This window comes from Tinamus guttatus, unplaced genomic scaffold (genome assembly GCF_059628265.1).
Source record: "Tinamus guttatus ecotype Peru unplaced genomic scaffold, ASM5962826v1 Tinamus_guttatus_pri_ptg000447l, whole genome shotgun sequence".
Taxonomy (NCBI): Eukaryota; Metazoa; Chordata; class Aves; order Tinamiformes; family Tinamidae; genus Tinamus; species Tinamus guttatus.
The window spans coordinates 67,710-91,856 of NW_028288981.1; the positions used below are offsets into that span (position 1 = coordinate 67,710).

The 24,147-nt window shown below is 38.1% G+C and overlaps 1 protein-coding gene across 1 annotated transcript; it reads right to left on the reverse strand.

Annotated features, from left to right (window-relative positions):
* Positions 1-8,300: 8,300 nt before the first annotated feature.
* Positions 8,301-15,542, reverse strand: LOC104570481 (butyrophilin subfamily 3 member A3-like). The gene is made up of 11 exons (XM_088532010.1): positions 15,468-15,542; positions 14,224-14,496; positions 13,583-13,681; positions 13,145-13,171; positions 12,248-12,274; positions 11,836-11,862; positions 10,847-10,873; positions 9,630-9,656; positions 9,369-9,389; positions 9,238-9,264; positions 8,301-8,855 (listed from the first exon to the last, which is right to left on the reverse strand). Exons 1-11 carry the CDS (start codon positions 15,532-15,534, stop codon positions 8,347-8,349), a joined length of 1,131 nt encoding a protein of 376 aa, XP_088388136.1. The 5' UTR covers positions 15,535-15,542; the 3' UTR covers positions 8,301-8,346.
* Positions 15,543-24,147: the final 8,605 nt, after the last annotated feature.

Consider the following 24,147-nt stretch of genomic DNA (forward strand, 5'->3'; position numbering starts at 1 on the left):
ATGCATTTTGTACAATATATACACTGTTTGAGCAGAAAAGAACACTGTCCTGTGCCACAGTTCTTTAAATGATATGTTTCTCTCAAGAACAATTTTCTGGAGAGCCTGTTTCCTTCAAAACATTTTAATAATACTAATTCCCTGGAGTTTCATTCTGGCGTGCTGCAGTGTGGCAGCAGAGCTGCATTTAGGTGCAAGGCCCAACTGAAGATTTTAAAAGCATATATCTCAACAGAGATACAACCTATAAATGTACCTACTCTTCCTCACTCTTTTGAGTGATTTCCCTCACTCTTTTGAGTGATTATCAGAAGTTTGAGAAGGTGTCATGGAATGAGTTGAGGGCTGATGTGATGCACTTCACTCGTATGAGAGAAGTGGTAATAGATTTCACTGATATGGGACTGTAGTTCAATCAGCTTCAACGGGTAGGTGCACTGTTATCTACTGCATAGAGGACAGGGTTATACATCATTGCTAAGGAGACCCTTCCATTGAGTCATGAGGTCCAGAAGGGACCCCCTTGCTTTCCAGACTCCTTCTCAGAGGAGTCTTGCTGCAGCTGAATGCAATCTTAGTCCCAGATTTGGTCAAGGAGGGATACAATTTAGTAAAGTTCACAGAGTTTAGCATGCCATGTTCACTTACCATGGATCTGTCCCGGGTAAGGGATCGGTCAACCCTGCGGAGTAACCTTGAGATCCGTCCTTGCTCAAGGGGAGATCCCAGGGGGCATCCCACTGCCATGCAAGGAGACCTCAATGGAATCCTGGGCTATTCCCTAATTTACGGGTTAAGATGATTGACTTGCAGTCACTTTTTCACACCAGGTGAATTTTAGCTCAATTATCCCCTGGTTATTGTTCTGTTAACTGTCTCCCCGGAGTGAGTCCATCGTAATGTGCCCCAGCAGAATGCAGCCATCAAGACTGTTACTGAGGGCTGCACATGAGGAACTTCGGAGTTTATTTGGGAAGGAAAACTAGATCAAACAACTTCATACTACATCTAGTTCAAAGGCTTGCTCACTCTGCCCTTCCCAAGAAGATGCCTGGCAGATGTATATTCCAGCATCAGAGGCTTGGACGTGTTTTAAAAGTAAAGAAAAGGTTCCTCTTCTTGGAATCCATTTGAGAAGCTCTTTTTGATGCCAGTGCCTTTTGTTCTGAACCATTTTTCTGGTGTTTCCATTGTAGGAGATGATGTGTACTAATTCTGAGGGTGTGGAAAGAAACCACGTAACGGAAATATTTGCTGGGATACCAGTGGCTGGCAGTCTGCAGTCCAAGAGCACATCATTTCCAAGGGCTGTAGCCACATATGTAGATGGGAGAATGCTTGGCAAAGCAGCTGTGTATAAAATAGAAAACAAGAGACATAGTAAGACACAGTAATCCCTAAGGAGTATCTGAAGCTATATGGGGAATTAAGCCATTTCATGCTCAGAATAGTCTTTGGACACAAACATCTTACTGCAAAAGAAGCAAGGATGGGTAGTTTTTTAGCCATTGTCAGGACTTGGAGCCTGATCAAAGAATCTTGGGCTGCCCCTGGCTCTTGCCAATCAAATCCAGGGTTTTGTATCTTCATCAATGCCATATAGCTACATTCCTCTTTGGAAAGTGCAAAAAACTTCAGGTAACTAAAGTGTTTAAAGTTGTCCTTCCTCATAGTTAGTTCATGGAAAGTTATGGAGAGTTATGGACCCTGCCCTTCCTGATTCCCCTTACTATTCAGAGCTATCGTTCTTGACCATGGGTAACCAGGACCATAGTAGCTCTGAACTGGCAGAGGAAACTGTTCCCTCCAACCATGCCAGAGAGATTAATTTGCCTATAATGAGCATATGACACTGCTTTCTTTGAAGTGATCTCTTTTGCCGCTCATAACTGACTCCCATGGTCCCTCTACCATGGACACATCTCTCTTTCTCCCAACCCTTGCATTCCTGATTAAAGAGAAGATGCTAACCTGTCACTTCCAGTTCAACGGCCACCTGGTCACGCCATTTGCCAGCTGATACACTGCAAATGTATTTCCCTTTGTCAGGGACCTGGGTGTTCTTCAGTTTTAGGGACAAATCGCCCGTGCTCCACTTGCTGAGGAAGAGCTCCGTTCCACCCCAGCTCCGATCCTGCAGCCAACTCTCTTCAATCTCCGTGTTGTAAGAGATCTTCCTTGATCTCCTGAAAGGCTGGACAACAGTCCACTCAACTGTGATGCTTCTGGGAAAAACTGTGGATGACAACTGGCAAGGCAGAATGGCATCTGTTCCAACATAGCTGATGACTGGTTTGTTGTGAGGGAGGATGTGGAACTTGCCTGTTTGAAGACAACAACATTTAGAAGAGGGGTTCTGAGAGGCTGGAAAAGGTGTTCCTGTCACTCAGCTTGGGGATAATTTTTCCTCCTCTAAGATACCTCCAAATGCTGGGGGGCTTTGGGGTTACGGCCTCTTGGAGAAGTCTGTGAGTTTGACAAGACAGTGCAATGAGTGAGCCCATGAGAGGGAAATATACATATATATATATATATATATGTAAGGCATGTCTACACTGTATTGAGAAGCCAATTGCAGTCATTGACGCCATTGAAGCAATGTTGAAGAGTCCATGAACAGCACAATACCACAGAGCGCGGTAACGGTGTGCAACCCCACTCTGCAACCAGACACGAGGTGCTACCATGCATACAGGTAAGACCCAGCTTGCATGAGTCCTGAAATCATTTCACTGACCTGTCACATCCAGCTCCACCTCAGTTTCATCCTGCCAGCTCTGGGTGGACAAGGTGCAGATGTATTCTCCTCTGTCAGTATACTTGACATTTTTCAACAACAGAGACATATTGCCATGATTTAGTTCAGAAGAAGACAATTCTGTTCGGCCTCCGTATTTCTCACCTCTTACTTCTGCTGTGACACCCTCGTTATATGAAGCTCTGTGGATTAATTCTGAAGAGTGAAGCAGCTTCCATTGCACTACAAATTTCCCGGTAAAATTAGTGAAGGAGAATAGGCAAGGTAAGAGAACATCTTTTCCTATTACTCCGATAACAGGAGAGCTCAAAGGCAGGCTTCGGTATGGAGCTGTTGAAACAGAAAGAAAACGTACTCACATTTCAATGTCATCAAGGATCTCCTTGATCCTCATCAAGGAGATCAAGATACAGTGGAAAGAGATAATGGGAATGAGTCAAGTCCAGCCCCTTGAAGAAGTCTGCATCCCAGAGAGCAACTGGAATGTCCTATGTGCAGGCCTTTATATGTGGACAGCTGAAATGAATCATAGGGATATACTTTTGAATAACCTGAATACTTGGATGTTCCTAAACTCAACTGTTTGAATTACTTGGATTACTGTTGTCTACTACGGTGTCTTGGACATGGTATGCTTAAATTTAAGCGTTTTTTAACTCTAACCACATACCATCCTTGTTTAAAATGAGTTGAACCTGACCTTGACTGTTGAGTATTTCTCTGTAGATTATCAAGTGTGAGTTTGTAGTTAAATATATTTGGTCAGATAAGTTCTCCTCTAGACAGCTCACTCAGGTGCTGATGTGGAGAAATAAACTCCACTTGGATTTTGCCCTTCTTTGGGTAGAAATTATTCTTCTGTTTTATTCCTTTCCAAATGAAATTCTAGGAAGAAGGTAACAGCAGTTGGGGATAATTGATTCATATCTCGTCTGCCCCATCATCCCTCCTGGAATACTGCCTTTATTCTATTTGTTAATTGATTTTGAACATCTAGTCACGTCCCACATGGAGACTCAGCCTACTGCCTGAAATTGTGGTCCAGTTGATCCATTTCCCCTCCCTATTGGAAAGAAAAGAAAAATCAGAGAGGAAGACACAGATTTTCCTGGAAATCAATTTTATCTTGCTCTGGACAGACTCCTTTTTGATCTTTCTTCTATGCAGGGATTCTCGGGCACTGACCTGTTACATCCAGTTCCACATAAGTCTCCTTGTACCAGTTGGAATACGTAATCCGGCAGGCGTATTTTCCTTTGTCAGAGACTTGGATGTTCCTAAGCTTCAAGGAGAGATTCCCCTTCCTCACTTGGGATGCAAAGAATGAAGTTCTACCCTTGTAGCTTTTCTCTTCCCTTTCCACTCCACTTCTTCCAATGAAGGAACTTATTCCTGTTCTTTTCATAGGCCTAATAAGGATCCATTGGACAGTGAGGCTGACAGGAACACTAGGGGCAGAGAGGTAGCAAGGCAGGATGCCGTCATCTCCAACAGTCCCAGTGATGACTTGATGAGAGGAAAAAACTCTAAATTGACCTGAGAAAATCAGATATGCACAGGTTAACATGTATAAATTAATGTTAATAAAGTATGTAGTATCATTGGAGGCATCCTAGGTGAGCTTCAATATGCATGCAGGGCTGAAGGAGACAATGCTACACAAATAGAAGTCCTTCTGTAGAAGTACTTGAAGGCCAGAGTGTACCTTATGTTATCTCAGGTGGTGCAAGATACCTCTGTTTTGGTAAATGAATAAGACCCCAAGTGTCTGCTTTAGCGTGATGTAAATAGGTATTTTAATTAGATCTCCATTGAAGTGTTTAGACACATGCTACAATTAGGTATTTTGACTGGGAACAGAGTACATATCCTTGAAATTGTGTTAAGATCCCTGCATACATATTTCTGATTCATGCAGTGTATGCATGGTAAATCCAATATATTCTGCACTTCCCAGTTGTTCGTATTTGCTCTACTCCTGCATGTGCTAAAAATCAGGTTCTGAGCTTTCTGGGTTGTTTTAACTTTATCTGGAAAAAGGGACATGTCTTGCTCTTGGAGATGTCAGACTGAACAAATAACAATATTTTGTAACAAACTAATATGTCTATGGATTTATATAAATGCTTCCCTCTGGATGTCTTGAATAACCAAGAGCATGGGTTGCCAGATGTGTATCCTCAGGCAAATTAATCCTACACTTAGGTAGAGATTCAGCTCATGGTTTAAGATATCTATATGTGGATAACGGTCTCCATCCGAACAAGTTATTAAGTAAAAATTATAATTAATGAAGAGCCCCGGTACAATTCAGTAGCTCTATCATAGAAACCTCCTATGGCATTCCAGATGCCCTGAGGAAGTATGTATATATAAATACCTATATTAATAGCAATAATGATAAGGATAGCCATATCGATATAATACGCACAGACATATAAATACATCCATTTTTTTATTACTTTGCAAGTGATGTTTTTGTGACATAAATTATGCTTACCACCGGTCTTCTGAAATATTTGCAGAAGAATCAGGATTTGTATCCTTGACAGCCATGTGAAGAAGAAAGCCATTGCTCAGCAGCAGCAGAAGCTCAGACTTTCCAGGTAATTGCAGACAAAGACTTCAGGGAGTTTCCCTGAATGCAAAGAATGAGTTAAAAGCAATGAGTTTATATTAGTAAATTAGAAGGAACACAATGGTAGTTTCAGAAAAGTATCTTTGGAAAAATGTTCAAGAGTTAGTAAAAAGAAAATCAAATATCATTTTTTACAACACAGAAAGAAAAAATAGCAGTATCTTTATAGTATTACTTACTAAGGATAGTCAGAGCAAACTTCCAATTAAAAGTTCTTTACATTTATCTATAAGCCCCAGAATCTGAACTCAATCAGTGAGGTAAACTACTTGCAAATGATTTCTGATGTTGCAGACTCTTTGTCCAAAACTCTTGTTCTTTAAAAAATATTTACATATATTTGCAACCAGGAGAACTGGTTGTGTATTAGTAATATGCAATATATAATCACAAGTAATTTTGCAGAGAGGGAGGAAAGTGATTTGTTCAAAGTGGAATGGCATTGGCTTAGGACGATTATAAGGTGAAGGTTTTCTAAAGCTGAGCTGAGTTTTTTGGGGGCATCACCCCATTCCTAGGGCAAAACATTGTTATTTACTCCAAGCTGGAGTCCAGTTTTCCATGTCGGAGAACTCATCCAAGATCTTCAGACTCTGAGCATCTACGAGCTAAATAAAAGGAGGGCACAAATTCATTAATTTCTTCTAAAGTCCTTGACTTCACATTTCTGTGCATTTATTCTTTGACACCACCAGCGGCATTATGAGTATTTAATTTGGCCTTGCTGTTTCGCTTGTATCGTGAATGTAATGAGTAGTAAACGCTAAGCCATGTCCATACTTGTGATAGGCATTCCTCTATGAGCTTTTTTTACCATAATGTCAGTATTTATCCAAACTTAAGTGAAACGGTAAGGCCAGATAAAGTGCTCATAATGCCGCTGGTGGTGTCAAAGAATAAATGCACAGAAATGTGAAGTTAATGACTTTAGGATGACTAAAGACAACGGAAACTCTCCTTCAGCTAAAGGAAAGACTCATTTTCTCACTTTTCTTCAGAAAACATGATCTTTTGAGAGAAGACAGTGTCTTTTTCTGTGTGATACAAGCTCAAATTTGTTCAAGAAAATATTGCTATAGTACAGCAAAGGAAGAAAATCCATCCTCCTTTTTTCTGTTTCATATGAGATCTGCCTAATGTCATGTAATACAAATAATATTTAATATATGAATAGTATAAATAATATAAAATTATCCTTGCAAGCAATTATCTTAAATACTACCCTAAATATTATCCTAAAAATCAGCCTAATTACTTGCAGAAAATCTATTCATCTTTTGCTGAAAAAAATGATCAGTTGAACTTGTTTATTAGCTTAAATAAGATTTCTTACCTGGACAGCAGACTAGAAAACAGTCGTTGAAAGCTTTACTTGGATGCTTGGTGAGGCGAACTTTTCCCCCCGATAAATATATAGCCCTTATTGTCATTTGTGTATATTGCTCTCATATCTTACAGGATTAGAGAGTTGTTTATTAACCAGGGACTTGGGTATAACGATATTACTGTAACACAGGAAACACCATCCATGTCACAGCCATGACCCAGGCTCCTTCCATCCAGCCATAAGACCACTCATAGCCACTCAAATCTTCTTCTACAGAGCTCTGAAAACATGAATTAGTTTCTGCAGAAAGATGTGGGTTCAACCAGAGCATGGTTTGTGTGAAAATCATGCAGGGAAAAGCAAGCAGGAAAATGTGACCTTCAGTTCTGAGGGCTGTGGGGAGAATTGAACTTTCATCTTCCTTGTCTAGCATGTCCTGACTGCTCAACAGTTGTCTGCATAAACAGATATCATCTTCCCTTTGCTCTCATTTTTCATTTTTTTTATAACTAACAGGAAGAGCTTCTCTTGATTCTTTGAAACAAGAAGCAAAGGACACCGAGGAGAAAGAATGGATTTCATATATCCTTTGCGTAACCGTAGAATCATCATGACCGGAAAAGACCTTCAAGATCGTCGAGTCCAACCGTAAACCCTTCAACACCCACATGCTGAACCATGTCCCTAAGTGACTCACCTACACGGTTCTTGAAGACTGTCAGAAAGGGAGACTCCATCACCTCCCTGGACAGCCTGTCCCAATGCTGGACTACTCTTTCCATGTTGAAACTCTTCCTAATGTCCAGCCTGAACCTCCCCTGGAGCAACTTGAGGCCATTGTCCTATTGGTGGTTGTTCTGGAGAAGAGATGGACCCCACCTCACTACAACCTCCTTTCAGGTAGTTGTAGGGGGTGATAAGGTCTCCCCTGAGGCTCCTCCTCTCCACACTAAATAACCCCAACTCCCTCAGCTGCTCCTCATAAGGTCTGTGCTGAAGTCCCTTCACCAGCTCCATTGCCCTTCTTTGGACAAACAAACTCATAATATATTAGGGTTTTAAATATGGGCAGGAGAATCTAGCTGTTGACTTCCATTCCTTAAGTCAAGCTAACTTAATCAATGTTTACATATTTGTTTAGGAGGTACTATCTTCAAGGAAAGAGTTTTATCACATCCACTAAGTAACGTTTATTTAACCCCAGAATGCCCAAAGATAATTTAGAAACAGATTTAAAAGAAATGTGCACAATTTGGTAATTTAATTTCTATCACAAGTTACTAATTTGTATAACATTTGGATAACAGTTGGCATTAATATTCTTCCTAGTAAATCAGATCTAAGGATTTATTGAAGAAAGTGAATACATAACAAATGCAAAAAATACATGTAAATAAATTCATGCTCCTTTTGTCCAGGTAAAATGCATTGTGATGGATCAGGATTTTTACAAAATTAATTCTCAGCAGGAGACAAAGATCCTGGAGAACCTTGAGAAAGTTTTTCTTTCTCATGCACAGTTTTAAAAAAGGCTGAAAATATATATTTTTTCTTCCTTTCTCCTTCTGTGTCCTCTGTGATTTGTTAAAAATATTAATCTCTTCTTGGTCGTGTGGAAGTGCTTCATGAAGCTCTCTGTGATGACTCGTGAATGATGACAGAACTTATCGCCAACCACTTGTCATCAGGGCCCGGATTAAAGAATGGATACAGCTTCCCAAAATAATCAAGAGTGAGAGACCCGAGAAGACGCTTCTCATCAGGGTTATAGAATGAAAGTGTTTTCTCCACTTGGTCCAGGGCAACACCAACAACACTACAAGGCTTTGGAATACTTATATCCTTGTTATCAGTTAGAATGTACTTGCCCTGGGAAAAATGGAGCCCGAAGACCGATGAATCGAAATCGCTCATCTTCACTGTATTTCTAATTTCCTCGCTTAACACCCCCAGCATCCACTCCAATTTATCCCCCACCTCCACTTCCCAGTATTGGATTCCATCCAAAAACCCTTCATTTGCTACTGCAAACAATTTTCTATCGAAATCTTCCTGCATGGAACACTTGACTCTGTTTTTCTCCTTAATGATGAGTTTTCCATCTTTGCGTTTCTCGTCCAAGGTGATATTAACTTTAGAAAGAAAAAGAAAAAAAGAAACGCACAAAGTGAATGACATTTCAGATGATCAAGAAAAATAAACAACAATAATCTCAGAGAAAGTGCATAAAGGAAAGAATAAAATAAAAGTTTAAATTGGAAAATGTACTGTGACTCAGTGGGACAAGAAGTCAGAAGGGAAATAATTTCAAGTCACCACAGCAAGGAAGGAGGAAGTTCTGAAGTCAAATCCCATCCAGGTTGTTCTTTTTCTATGTGTCAGATTGATATTTTTACTCATTTCAGATATATATTTTTCCCCATTTCAGAATATGGATTCTCAAAAATGATTTAAGACCATTTGTTTCTGAGAATGAAAGAATATGAGATTAATAACAGGCAAAACTTGGCTTACCTGCTTTGCAACGAATTCTCATGAATTCTGCAAGAAAATAAATTAATGATTAATTGAAATAGTGCTTATTCTACCATATTTTGGAACAGGAGTATGAACTTGATAAAATTAATTTCGAGTTTTCAACTTACCCACTTCATTCCTGGCTTTTTCTGAAATGCAAAGAAAGTCACATTATATCTACACATGGCAAGACTCATTGGTAGGATCTGCACTAATGTGAGTATTCCCAGTACTACGTTATTTAAGTGTAACTTGGCCTATGCAGTCAGATACAGCTAGATAAAAAGCTAGATAAAAAGGAGGGATTTTAGTTGCATAAAGCCAGGCTGGTCACCTGGGCTCTTTACACAGATTTTTAAGGACCTTCAAGTTTAAACTAATTTTCTTACCAAGTTCACGCTCTGCTTCTTGAATTTCTACAAAGAAACAGAAAGAAAAATGAAATTTAGGATGACCAAAGAAGTTGATTTATCCTGCAGTCATTATACATTACAGAAGTAATTTAATCATGTTTATCTAAAAATCTTTTTCATGTCTATCTTTAAAGAAATATAGACATGCATTAGGTAAGTTTTCTTTCATATTAAATAAGGTATTGGATGAATTGATCTGAAGAAATGAAATAAATAAAAAAAAAATGAAATTTTCAGAAACAGCCAGGAAGTGATCCCTGAATATTGTAAGGGCACAATAATTTCCTTACGTTCCTCAATATTTATTTAAGTGCTGTGTAAGAGTATATATATGAAGGCCTAATGCACACACAGGATTATTTTCTAAAGATACTTTATTTGCCATTTAAATTCACATTTTACAGTAATAATATCTCTTAGACAAAAGGTCATGAATCTAAAGAAAATAAGATTTTCAGAGATCTAAAGATTTCATTTAAGTCATCATTCTCAATGCAAACTAGGTGAACATAAATAAGTATCTTTAAACCATTATCTCTCAAAAAGCTGCCTACCAAACTCACTTCTTGAAGAAGTCTTAATATATGTTCAATATCGATGCTCTAAAGTTTAATGCATCCTTAAACATTTGCTGTAATAAAGACTTTACATTCCACCAAATAATCTATTTAACTTTGTCATCCTGACAGATTTTTATTTAATGTTTATCTTAGCATCCATCTCTATAATTTGTCTATCTCTATAATTTGTCTATCTCTATAATTTGCCTATCTTTATAATTTTTTGACATACAAGAGAGTTTATTCTCATTCCATTCGTGGCAGTAATTGGTACTTTTTCAATGCTATAATCTGTTTGGATGCAAATAACCCCTCCTCTTTTTCTTGCATATATATATATACATATTATATATATACACACACATATAATATATATATACTGTATATGTATATAATGTATATATATTATAATATATATATACATACAATACAACTTTTCAACTACCTTTTCTGTTGGAGTAATTTTAATCTCCACAATATAAAATTGGAAAAGCTCTTTCTAATTTAAGTACTGGAAATTGCATAGCACATTGTTCTTGTCTTAAAGCCATGATCTACTAAGTGTGTTTTACATCAGGACTTAAAGCATGATATGCAGTAAAAACGCAGAGTAGTAAAAATATGGCACATTACCCTTCTCTGACTTGTTCTGCTCCTCAGCTGAAAAACAAAACAATAATAAAAAAAAACAAATATAATAAATGCTACATTTTCAAGACCAAAACCCCCAAAACGTGATGGAGAATTACAGTGTTAAAGAATGTGCTTATACAGGGAAATGAGGATTAACATTAAATTCAGCATACAGTTTAAGGTTAAGCACACAAGGAGGTCTTCAAAATACATAAGATAAATTGTCCTCCTGAAATACGTGTCTTGTTGTATTTAATTTGAAGGCAATCTACATGATTAGCTAAGTCTGGGTATGTAAATTCCTATAGCTAAACCTAGGTGACGTGATACCTGGAATTATTACCCTCTATGTAACTGGAACAATAACAATTTCAAACAGTTACATATCAATGTAATTGAAAAACACACAAACACACGTATATTATGTATATCATATAATATTCGTAATATTATATATTTATGTTATATCATTTTAATATAATATAATATAATATAATATAATATAATAATACATACATCTATTTATATATAATATAATATAATTATATTACATCTATTAATATAATAAATAAAACTGCATAACGTATGTATTATATAATTATGCAATATATAATTTTTATAATAAATACAATTAATATAATCAATTAAAATATAATAATAATATAATTCTTATTATATAATATTGTATAAAATATAATGTATATATAATATATATATTATATTATTATATATATAGTACATAACACATAACATATAACATAATATATGATATATAATATTTAATATATAATATACACAATGTATATATAACATAATATATAATATACATTATAAATATTATATTATATTATATTATATTATATTATATTATATTATATTATATACATAAGAATAGAAAGCCTAATACTGTAATTTCTGGACTTACAAAGACTTCTAACAAAGAATACCCCAAATCAATATAACTAAGGTAAGTCAAAAAATGGTCTTACCCATCTGCTCTTTGAGCTGTGATATTTCTGAAAGAAATTAGGTTTCTACAGTAAAATAGCATTTTTTAAAAAATGTATAATTTAAAAAATGACAACTATTTATTTCAATAAGGCCATTTCAAGTTTATTATCTGTCATTCTGTGTTCAAATCTATTATCTAACATGGCTTTATAGAAGGTATAGATAGTGTTTCCCCGTGGTACCTTAAGAGCTATCTGAAAAGTTTCAGAAGAGTTTACTAAGCCTCTGCAATGAGTTATCTTCCTTTTCTCTAAGTGAACAACAACAAAAAAATTAAATTAAAAAAAAATTCAGCAAAAAAGTAACCACTGATATTTCCTGAATTCATCTTTCATCCAGATCGGAAAGATTTATTGACGGAAATAACTGTAAAAACGCTTCTTTACTTACCTTTTTCAAGTTCACGTTTTGCATTTACTGTGAATAGAGGGAAATACGTCATAATCCTAAAGAAAATTCTTAAAACAGTATCATTTTTTAAAGACTATACGAAAAGACTCCACATTGTGACATCCAGCTTTACTTTCTTTGCCGTTTCAAACTCAGAGAAATCCAGGGACCAACAGCTAAAGTTACACTTTGTGGATGATTTATTTTTAATAATAATAATGATTTATTAATCAGGGTTATATCCTGAGTTTTATTCCACACGCAATAGTGAATCTTTGACAGCTGACAAAATTTTGAAAAATGGATGACAAGTGTTTTAGGGACGACCTAGAGCAAATTCTAATGCAAGTCAACAGATTTGTTCCCAGATGTTTAAAATTTTATCCCCAAAATGTTTTCATTTTTACACAAATTCCTGAGTTATTTCCTGGCTAGCAGCTTACCCTATACAGGATGGCAAAGGAGTATTTTCTGTCCTTTAGGGTGTCTTAAAATACCATCGAATAGGTAACATAAAATGCCATCCGTTAGCTTTATAGTGCACATCTAATGTAAGTTAGAAACCCTAAAAAAGAGAAAAAAATCTCATGATAAATCACAGATCTCAATCATGAAATGGGAACTAGCACAACGAAGATCAGCGATTCCAGTATTTATCCAAAACAGGCAGGTTTTAATTTAAAAGGCTGAAAATCACCTGGAGCCTGAAGTTCAGTAGGAAGTACAAATCAACTATCAAATAAGCTGATTTATGTCATTAAATCAGCTGTTAATGTCATTAAATAGCATCTGGAATACAGCCCCGTGGTTTATTTATACAATGCAATGGGCTAACACTGTTTAAACTGCTGGACATATCATCGAAAATGCTGCAAAATAGGATTTATTATAACTTACATGCACGAGCGGTTGTCTTGTTGTTCTCTGAGAGAGAGAAAGAGGAAGGAAGGAGGGAAACAGGGAAGAGAAAAAGAGAACACGTTACTTTCTGTCTTCCTTGTAGGTTTTTGAATGAAGCTTTTCATACTGCGTTGGGGTCGTGGGTCATGTTTGGCGAAGGACAACTTATTTCCAAAATATCTTGGTGGATATTCACTTAAATTTACCACTGACATCATGAGAAATCATACAAAATTTACTAACTCTATCTATTGACATTGAAAGTGGAGAAAATGCAGAAATTATTTGTTTGTAGCATCATGAGCTGATGATTCGGAGCTGAATCACAGCTCTTTCATAACCCAGCACCTTTCACAGATAATTCTAGACATAGTGATGTGATTTTTTAGCCAGACTATGCTAAGGATTCGGTACTGAATTACGAGGGGAACTTACTCCTGAGTTTATACGTTGCAGCAATAACCAGCAATATGCTCAAGAGGAGGATCACGACAAACGCGGCCAGCCAAGGGGAGGTGGCAGGAAAGAAAACATCTGCAAATTGTTCACATGAACATAAACATGAGTTTATGGACACAAACGCAAGTTTATGAAAGTAAATTGCCCTGCAAAATCAAGTTTGGGCATGTCCTGAGGTTCACTGGGGTAAGAAACAACAGTTACTGCATCCACTGGGGTGGGTGGTGAGTGTCTCTGTCCATCTTTGATGTCCCGTTTCAACAGGTGGATGGCCAATTCCAGCAAGGTAAGACCTCAAGAGAAGACTGGAAAAATACCCTTAAGAGTGCCAGGATGCAGAAGAACCAACTTTCATTGCTCTGCTCCCATCATCCCAAAATAGCAGCACAAACACAAGTCTTGACAGGATCTAAATGTCCTCCAAAGCTGTATGCTCATGCTCAAATGAGAGCTGGTAGCAAAGCTGAAGTCGTAGTTGCTATTGTTACCTTCATTTTACTGGGAAGAACAGAGGAATAATCACTGAGGTTGTCATTTTCCAGAAGAAACTGGTAATTTCTGGCACCCCTTTGTCAACCATTGCAAGCGATTTACAGGAGAATTTGAATCATGCCCACCTGCAATGACGACTGAAGACTCTGTTGACGTTTTCAGCATTTTATCGATTATTTTGCAGGACACCGAGTTTCCAGATCCGGGTTTTAGAAGGAGAGAGCTGCTGGCATTGGCATCGCTGGTGCCGTCATCGAGCGGCGTTCCCATGAAGTCTTCTCCTTTGCTGTCCGTCCACAACACGTGGACTTCATCAAACAGCCTCTCGGAAGAGCATTTGAGTCGGATACCGTCGCCCTCGTAGTCATCCAGGATAATCAGGGGACTGTGGCCACGACCTACAGAAAGGGGAGAGGTGCAGGAGAGCTGTGCTTGGTGCATCGAGTGGTTTTGAACGCAACAGGACCGAACGAGCAAGAAATTTTGCAATTATTATCCGTGTTTTCCCATGGAAGCTGCAACTTGCACTCTAGGACATGAGCAATTCCCCCCACAGCAGCAGTCAGTGTGTGTAGGGCAATCTTGAGGACGAATTAAAGCCCAGAGATGCATTTTAAACACCATTTAGATGCATTTAGTTGATGCATTTAGATACCATTAAAAGACATTCATGCCGTGAATCTGTAGGTCAAAATTATCTTTTCAAAACCCTTTTCTGTGTTTAATATAGTAGATTATCAGGGACATAATCAGCCTACCAAATCTGAGCCATTTAAAAGAAAAGTATCTCATTTAAGGCTAACATCTCCTTATACCAAATAATAATAATAATAATAATAACAACATATAATATTATATAAATCATATTATATATTACATATTATATAATAATAATAATATATGTATTATTATTATTATACATAAATAATAATAATATATAATATAGATATAATAAAATAATATAATAATAATAATACATTATTATTATAAATAATAATAATATAATATATATATGTAAAAAAAAACACCAGGGAGAAATGGGATTCCCTAGAGAGAGTTTCATTCCCTCTTGAGATAAATGGGGTGCATTACACTGAAAATGCTGGTCTGTTTGAATTGATTATACGGGTAGCTTAGATTAGCAGGTAGGATTCAGATGCCCAGTTTTAGTATCTATAATTGAGCACACAGAATCCCCAGATATGCATTTATATTCACTGAAATCCACATAAATTAATCATCAAAGTCTGAGCTTATCCGTTTAGCTGAGAAGAAGCCAGTCATCATAGAGGGGTATCAATTAAAATATATTGATTTTAGAAATAAGTGTATTACAGAGTTAAATTAACGTGTTAAAGAGAAAAAATACCTGTAATGGGTTGGGGTGTAGATACCAAGATGAAGATAACTGCTGTCAAATGGAGCAAGAGCCCCATACCTATGTGGTAGAGAAAAAACTATTTGAATGCAGAGTAAATTATGAGTGGGTCTTCACATTCATGGACAATATAAACACGTAGAAAAACCTCTTAAAGTATATTTTTATGCATACATGGAGGCTCATCTCAGATGAAAAAGAAAAGCAGCCTCAAATGCTGCTTCCTTCCTTCCTATAGCTGCTCTTGAAACTCAAAATTGCAGGTGAAGATATTATCTTTCTAGCCACTCATATTCCGAAAACAGCATCTTGCCTTATTTTTGAAAACCCATTTTGAAGCATGGGGTTCAATAATTATCCCTTCAAAAGGGGGGTATATTGAAAAAATAATTGCTAAAATAAAAATGTATTGGCGCTTTCTAAATTAAGGGCTTCATTTTGGAACACTTTTTCTCAGATTTTTAAATTGAAATATAGTTATGTTTGTTATATTTATACATAGCTTATATGCAAATAAAGAAACAGAGAGTGTTTGGGTTACAAAAATCTTTGAAATTTATTTTGTTAAATCCTGGATATTTTTACACATCCAACTATATGCTTATATATTTAGTCAAACAGAAATATTTCACTTCAACAGCAGAAAGAGTAGCAAAAATCTTTTTTTTTAAGATAAAAAATGAACCTTTGGTGAAATTTTGATGAAAATAAAGTACATTCCTTAGACTTTGGCCTAGCAAAAGACACTGTTCACCGAAATTGCAGATTGCTTCTCCCCACCACAGGCAATATTTTTTGCATTGCAAAATGGGAAGTTTCCCTTTGTTATGGCTCATACAACAGCCACAATATAGTCCATTTCTAAATGCACTAAGAATTTAAGGTTTTTGAAGCACATTTTTGGTTGGCTTGATTAATTTCCTCTTTCTTTGAGCCTTTACACACTGTTTTCAAACCTTTCTCTGCTGCCACATAGCTCACAAGAACTTGGTCACTCTTGCTGCAGAACTGCAAACACTGAGATGTTTGGGATTCAAGGAAATAGAAAGGAAGAAATGCATGAAATATTGCAAAAAAATAGAGCAAAGCCATGAAAACAAAGAGCAATTCTTAAATTTACTGCTAGTGAACACCCTGAGCAGGAAGAAAGTCATTGCACACTGAGGACAGTGCTGCACCCCTGTGTGAAAAGATGGAAGGGCCAAAGAAATGAAAGTAAAACCTTATAAATGAGTCAACAAACTGAAACACAGGAGGTTCCACCTGAATTTGGGGAAGAACTTTTTGATTAGGAGGGTAACAGGGCATGAGACAGGGTGCAATCCTGTGCAATGCGCCCTTGCTTGCTCCAAATCCACTTGTAAAGGGATTTGGAAAGGACCATTTCCAAAGGTCCCTCCCAAACTTTAGCATTCCATGATTCCGGACAGATCCTCACATGCCAAGAGATATCTCGGTGTATTTGGAGTTTTATCTCTCTCCCAAGAAGCTGCTCATCATGCGAAAACACAAGCAAAACTGAGAGTACAGTAATTCCCAGAGATAAAATTACAGGGGTAATCTAAAAACCTGGAGATTTTTCAGAAAAACACGCAAAATATCTGCCAATCAACCCAAAAACACAACACAAAGACTCTGTGACAGAAAGGAAAGGGAACGGAAGAGTAAGAAAGTGCTTCGAACTCTTCTCTTCTGGCACCAAATTACTGTTTTAGCAAAGAAAAACACAAACCTGCAGGTCAGCAGCACCAACCTGAATTTATACAAATGCAGGTAGAGGAAATCCACATGTAGGTGTTCACATCAACTGGCAACGCACATGAGACTGTTGGTACCTTTGAACCCTGCCAGCCACTACTTTGCTAGCAATAAAACCGGTGCTTTTAGCGCCTCAAGTTACCTATTAACAGGGGAAAGCAATAGTGCAATCATTAGATTTTTCAGTGAATGGGGAAGAAAAAGAAGGAAGGAATGTGGATTTAAGCTATTCATGGCCAAATACTTGTAAAATTAAGAGCAAACAGCCCTTGGAAAAATCAGAAGGTTGAGGGCGTCTATAGTACAAATACCCACAAGAAGATAGTAGGGCTGCCCCATAAATTAGTTAATTTAAAATTAGAATAATTCATGGAAAGAGGAATGATGATTCGTGACTGTGCTGTACAAAAAGCCTGGTTTTATCACCCCAGAACTTCCCTGATGGTGTCTTAAGCTGTCCCCAAAGTTCTGGTGGAGCAATGAGTTTAGGAGCTCCGTGTGTTTGTGTTGCTTTCTACAGAGTTGGACTTTCGGGAGGGAAAAACAAGATGAAGGAGCAAAAGAAAAGAAGATATTTTGGGTTTTGCTGGGTGACGATGGAGGGGACAGCACATTTTCCCTGCAAAGGCAGCATTATCTCTCCAGAGGGAGCTGAAAACTCACCTGATTTTGGTGGGGAGTCAAATTCCAAGCACACTTGGACTAGGAATGCTTCTTCCTCCTGTAGTTTTAGAAGCTGGAACACCCTCCCTTTGCTCCTCACAATCAATGGAAGCTTTTGGCATATCCCCTACAGAAAGAACATGCTAAAAAGGATGTTTTCCCTAGAAAGATATAATTCCCTTTCTCTCTCTGTGTGTAGAAATTAAGAATTCCCTTTCATTCCTCAGTGGATACAACTGCACACCTCTTTAATGGGAGGTAAATATTATTCTCTATGTTTAGAGCATATATAAACTTAGAGTATGTATAAATTTAGAGCATATATACATTATATAAATTTAGAGCATATATAAATTATATAAATTTAGAGCACATATATATATTTAGAGAATATATCTCTATATAAAGCATATATTTTAGTGTCTGCTCTTCTGTCACCAAGGGTGTATTTAGGATTTTATTATCTGTACGCACACAATAATACCAAAATCATGACAGCAATTTGTGTTAATTTTATATGCATTGAAGACAGGGGAACTTGGAGAAGGGAGTTGCATCTTGACACTTGTCAACATGATGATGCATGAAGAAAAGGCACCTGGGTGGAACTTGGGAGCCCCATACATGTCCCATACATGTGATTCCACCAAGTACTTCCAGGCTGTGGGGGTTGTCTGAAAACAGGATTATTGCAGGAAGATGTGACCTATCACAGGATAACCAACCCCTGCACATAGGACATAAGATGTGGGTAGGTGTCCAAGGAGTTTCTTGCTTTCCTGTTAGAAAAACACTATTTAGCTTCTCTTCGGGACAAAGCTTCTGTGTGAAGGAATATATTTTGCATCCAAGATAAATATAAGCTATAACCTATCTCACCATTCACTTTGGATGCTCAACAAAGAAGAGGGCATCAAAGGCAGACGAATGGAGATTGGAGTTTAGATGGTTAACGAGCTGGTAGATGATGGATTCACGGGGTAGGGGATATGGATGTTCTCTCAATGGACCCCAGCCAAACAATATCCCTCTCTGTTAGTCCAAGGTCCCTCTTCAGGACTATTTGACCCCATCCCAGCACCAGAGGACACTACTGGCACTGTCTCCCTCACAGCTGTCAATTAGACTCCCTTGCGAATGGACATTTCTAAGGGTTTTCCAGGAGTTTCTTCAACTGTCATTTTTACAGCTTGAGGATCTTACAGAATGCAAATCTCCATCTACACAAAGATGCCACCCACGAGGCTCCTGGTACAGCAGCTACAATGTAGAATGTCTCATTACTCTTATAGTCCTGGAAAATGGAGATAGGAGTAACATCAGGCAGGTCAGGAAGGAGAAATATGTCAGATAAAAGATGCAAATGACTTGTGTGCCCCAAATTTTTCCTCTGATTATTCCTTATTGTCAAATTTCTGCTTTGTGTCTACCTTTAGCTGTGGCCCCTCTTCACCCCCAGCCAAACACACGACCAGGAATAGGTTGATGGCGGATGCACATTGCCTCTTCTTTGGAGTTTAAAACCTCAAAAGAGCAGAAGGGGAGGGAACTTGTGGCATCACCACCTGGAACTAGAAACCTAAACAACGGCTCTTTCAGAGGCCACAAAGTCCCACCCAAAGCAACGTTATGCAAAGGATCTAGCACTGTTGACGCTACCCAAGATGTGCTTCGCGTTGGAGGAAGCTCTCTTATTTCTGTGGACATGTTCTGTATGTGACAAGGATTTATTTTGCTTTACTCAACAGCTGGAAGCGTTCCAAGGGCTCCAATGAATAATGGTAGGTCTGTTCTCCAACTGAGAAAGTCGGAGGCACTTTGTCAGCTAGGGAGACTGTCTCATGTTGGGAGAATAGAGAGATTTTACTGGCTATTCACCTGGATGGGGGAAACATCTATTTCTTTGAGCACCTGAACTCATCCTCCCCAGTGCAGTGCTATTCCATGCACACCAACATGAATAAAGGCCATCCAGTCTTAAGGAATGTATTGCTTTTTTAATATATAAGTGTGTATTTGCTTAAAGAGAATGTGGGTGAGATATGCATATTTGAAACAAATTCAATAGCAGTAATGTAGAAAAAAAAATCAAACAAGAAGCTACTGAGAGGTGATAGGGCTTCAGGAATTATAATTCCCAGTTGAAAAAAATCCAGGTTTAGTATTTAATGTGGCAAATGCGCATCTTAATTAAAATAAACCTCAATAGACACATCAAAAATGAGCAATGTGTTCATTAGGCAGCTTCCTCAAATGGGAGAGATAATAAAATGTTAAGATAGCAGTTTTGTTGTTGTTCTTGTTGCACAGCAAGATCTTTGTGTCACTATTTGTACCTAAGAGCAGCAGTTGAAGACGAAAGCATCTGAACACACACAAAAAATGGTAAAAAAACAGCTTAAAATATCACTAAACTAGAGCTTACAACTGAAAATTTTACTTATTGTCCTAAAAAAAAGAACTGCCGAAGCAAAACTTACACAGGTTATAAAACCTAGTCCAGTGGGACTGCAAAGCTTAACTGTTGCCTTATTGCAGTCACCAGTTAGGCATCCTCATCCAAACCTAGCCATCAGCAAACAGTATGCATTTCTAATAACCTAAATTTTAGTAGTCAGTTCCTGCATCTTTCATCACCATTACGGACTCCTGCTGTTTGTATAGATCATACTTTCCTTATACACCTTGCCCAGGAGATATTACTCCGTCATGACTGATGTCAAACAAAACTATGTATGCATTAGTACAGGATTTTTTAAGACTGAGGATCAAGTATTCAACATTAATCAATTCGCTTTTGTGTGTAAAGGAAAGTTTTGCAATCAAATAAATGTCTACTTAATGCTAGTTTTGCATACGCTTGATACCTCTGGATTTCCTTCATGCATTATTTAGTATCTTAAACTGTCAGAGTTGCAAAACAAGTGAAATTCTTGCCTATTATGCAACATGTCCTAAGAAAAAAAAGGTTCTAAAATCTTCAATGAATTTAATTTACAGCTACTCATTACTATTGAAAAGATTCGTCAAATGATCCCAAGACCTGCTATGATTTTCAGTGGATTTACAGCCTAAAGCCTTGCAAGATAAGGTGTAAAACTGTCCCAAAATCTCATGGAGTTTTTGACAGATAGAGGTATGAAAACTTATGGGATATGTGGGATGATGTTGTTGCATCTCTGGTCCCAGAGCTAAAGGAGAACAGGATACCCACAACCGAGCAAAGGAAAAGATCAAGTCACCAGTGTCTGCACTGCTGCTGCAGTCTGCAAGACCTGGAAAATTTAGGGTTATGGAAAAAGTCTCTTTTCCTTCCTCACTAAAGGAGATGGCTGGAACTGAACCAAACTCTGTCCCATCCATACGTCCAACTCTCAGTCGACACCTGCCCTAAAGATCTTGCCCATCTTGATCTAATGGACCATCAGATTATAAAGATAAATTCCTGCAAGGGAAAACACAGGGAAGGACATGCCCACTGCCCTTTATTGCTGTGTATGCAGCCAGAATTCCAGCCTCCCAATCACGGTTCTGCACCCTGATCTCAACGCGGTGTATGTTAATACACACAGAAATACACATATGCATTTAAATACTTACTAATGAAAGCACAGAAAACCTTAAGAATACAAGAAACCCACTACAGCACTGCAAAAAATGTATAAAAACTATTACTGAAAATCTTATGTAGTCAAAAAAAGAAGAAACATAGACTACAGGAAAACAGGCAAAGCACAAGCAAGTCAAGCAGGTAAGAAATGAGTAGGAATAAAGGTGCCTATAGCCAAAGCCCAAATCCTACCTGGAAAAACAACGAATTAGAATTAGGAACTAGAATTACTTAAAATCACACTGTTGCAGGGACAAAATTCCAAGGCGGTATAATGACACCTGGACACAGCATCATTCATTACGGTATTTCTCTCAAACAACTGTCTTCACAGGTAGGTAGATACTAGCAAACAATATATTAGCTATTATGTAAGCTAAACAAATGCAACCACTGCTAATACTTTTTATCATTCTGTGTAAAAGAAATAAAAAGCTCCTTGGGTGACTGCAATGGGTAAATGAGAGCTGTTCGGCTGACATGAGATCTATGCAGCTCCAGTGAGGAAATACAGGGACCTTCACATCTTTGAGTAATCCTTTAGGTATATTGACATTGAAAGGGAGCCTTAGGAAGGCCAAGAGAGGATCCTGCTGGGACTGGAAGTCATCCTGCTCTTTTCCTGGAGTTGGGATCTGTCCAGGCAGGGGTCTCTTCCTCTTGAATCCCAAAAAAAGAAGTGTTTGAGCAACCAAACCACACAGCAGCTGCATTGCAGCACATCTATGCACTTCCTACAGGACCTCTTTGCTTTCTCTTCTCCGTGAGGATGATCAGATTCAGTCGTGTAGCTCAGATGTGGTGCAAAGTCCATGGGGTAGCATTAAATTCACCTTCATCTGACATTTCCTTCCTTCCTTCCTTCCTTCCTTCCTTCCTTCCTTCCTTCCTTCCTTCCTTCCTTCCTTCCTTCCTTCCTTCCTTCCTTCCTTCCTTCCTTCCTTCCTTCCTGTCTTCCTTCCTTCCTTCCTCCCTCCCTCCCTCCCTTCCTCCTTCCTTCCTTCCTTCCTTCCTTCCTTCCTTCTTCCTTCCTTCCTTCCTTCCTTCCTTCCTTCCTTCCTTCCTTCCTTCCTTCCTTCCTTCCTTCCTTCCTTCCTTCCTTCCTTCCTTCCTTCCTTCCTTCCTTCCTTCCTTCCTTCCTTCCTTCCTTCCTTCCTTCCCTCCTTCCTTCCTTCCTTCCCTCCTTCCCTCCTTCCTTCCTTCACCCTTTCATGAGTCTGGCCAGATACTGTTGAAACAACATGAAAATATAGAGGATCCCACATTAAATACAACAAGAAACCCATAAATATCTATCTTAAGAGGAAAGACTAACCAAGCTAGGCCTGTTTAACCTGGAGAAGAGAAAATTGAGAGCAGATCTGATCAATATGTACAAATACATGAGGGGAGAATGTGAAGAGGATGGGGCCAAACTCTTCTCCGTGGTAGCCAGAGACAGAACAAGGGGAATGGGTGCAAATCGGAACAGGGAGTTCCATCAACATATGAGGAAGAGCTTCCTTGTTGTGAGGGTGACAAAGCACTGGAACAGGCTGGAGCAAAGGGGGTTGGACTAGATGGACCCTAGAGGTCCCTTCCAACCTCAACCATTCCATGATTCTGTGACAAACTAACTACAAGGTCATTGCCGCTCTACCCATCTATATCTTGCAAGACAAAGCAACTCATTTCAGAGAAAATATGCAAACTAATAAATGAACCTCTCATTTTTTTTTGTCATTTCCCTGAAAAACTGAATCCAGGGGACCGCTTTTGGGAAATTTAAGTGTGAGGAAGTGAGAATAGGGAAGGTTCATCTGAAATCTTCCACTTCATCTTGATCTTGAATCTACTCGTAGCCAATTTCCTTGTCCAAGTTCCAGAAAGCCCTGGGCCCAACTTTAATAGTCACAGCTTGTCCCTTGGGCAAATTTTACATTATCCCTGCACAAAGCCCAAGATGCAGCTCTAGGGAAAGGCAACCCTAAAAGTTAGGATTCTTTATCAAAACATCACTGGTGCCAGTTTGATGGCAAACAGATGAGGACATCGTTCGAGCATCGTCCTCAGAATTCTTTCAAATCTGTTCTTTTTTCACAGCCATAGCAGCATGTCCTCACAGCGACAGACTGTCCTGAAGGTAAAGGATGAACACTATAAAAATATCATTGTTGGCTGCTATTATTGGGCAAAAAGAAGAGAATCCTGTGTGCAGGCTGCATATGCATTATCCTTGCATCTGCGTCCTGTCCCCCTGTTGCAGATACTACTCTTGTGCAAACATATTGTTACAAAAACAAATTTGCATCACATTTGTTATGCAAACAAATAGGGTCAATAGGGTACAAGGCTTTGTATAAAAAAATAATATTATGTGTTTCAGAGAAACCTATAGGAAAGAGCAATGCAGCATAGCCCTCAAATTATGGGTACAGGAGGATTCTTCCTCCCTTGTAATGTCAGGGGAACGCAGGGCTGTTCATCACTTAGCCAAACACCTATTGTTTTTGGTAAGTGAAGACAAGAAGATAATATAGAGTTATATTCAATGTCAACAGGAATAGGACTGAAGGGTAAACAAGGAACTACAAAGTCAATTAAAGTTGAAGCAAAGAATAAATAGTAGCCTTAGAGCATAACCTGAAGAAATTTGGCCAC

Bases quoted from the DNA above. Each gene is read 5' to 3' on its own strand.
- LOC104570481 (XM_088532010.1), bottom strand. From the start codon at position 15,534: ATGGGGCTCTTGCTCCATTTGACAGCAGTTATCTTCATCTTGGTATCT. The intron at 13,172-13,582 runs GTAAGTTCCCCT...TCTCTCTCTCAG, and splicing joins TGCAACGTATAAACTCAGGA to AGAACAACAAGACAACCGCT. The intron at 9,657-10,846 runs GTAATGTGCCAT...GTTTCTTTGTAG, and splicing joins GCAGAACAAGTCAGAGAAGG to AAATTCAAGAAGCAGAGCGT.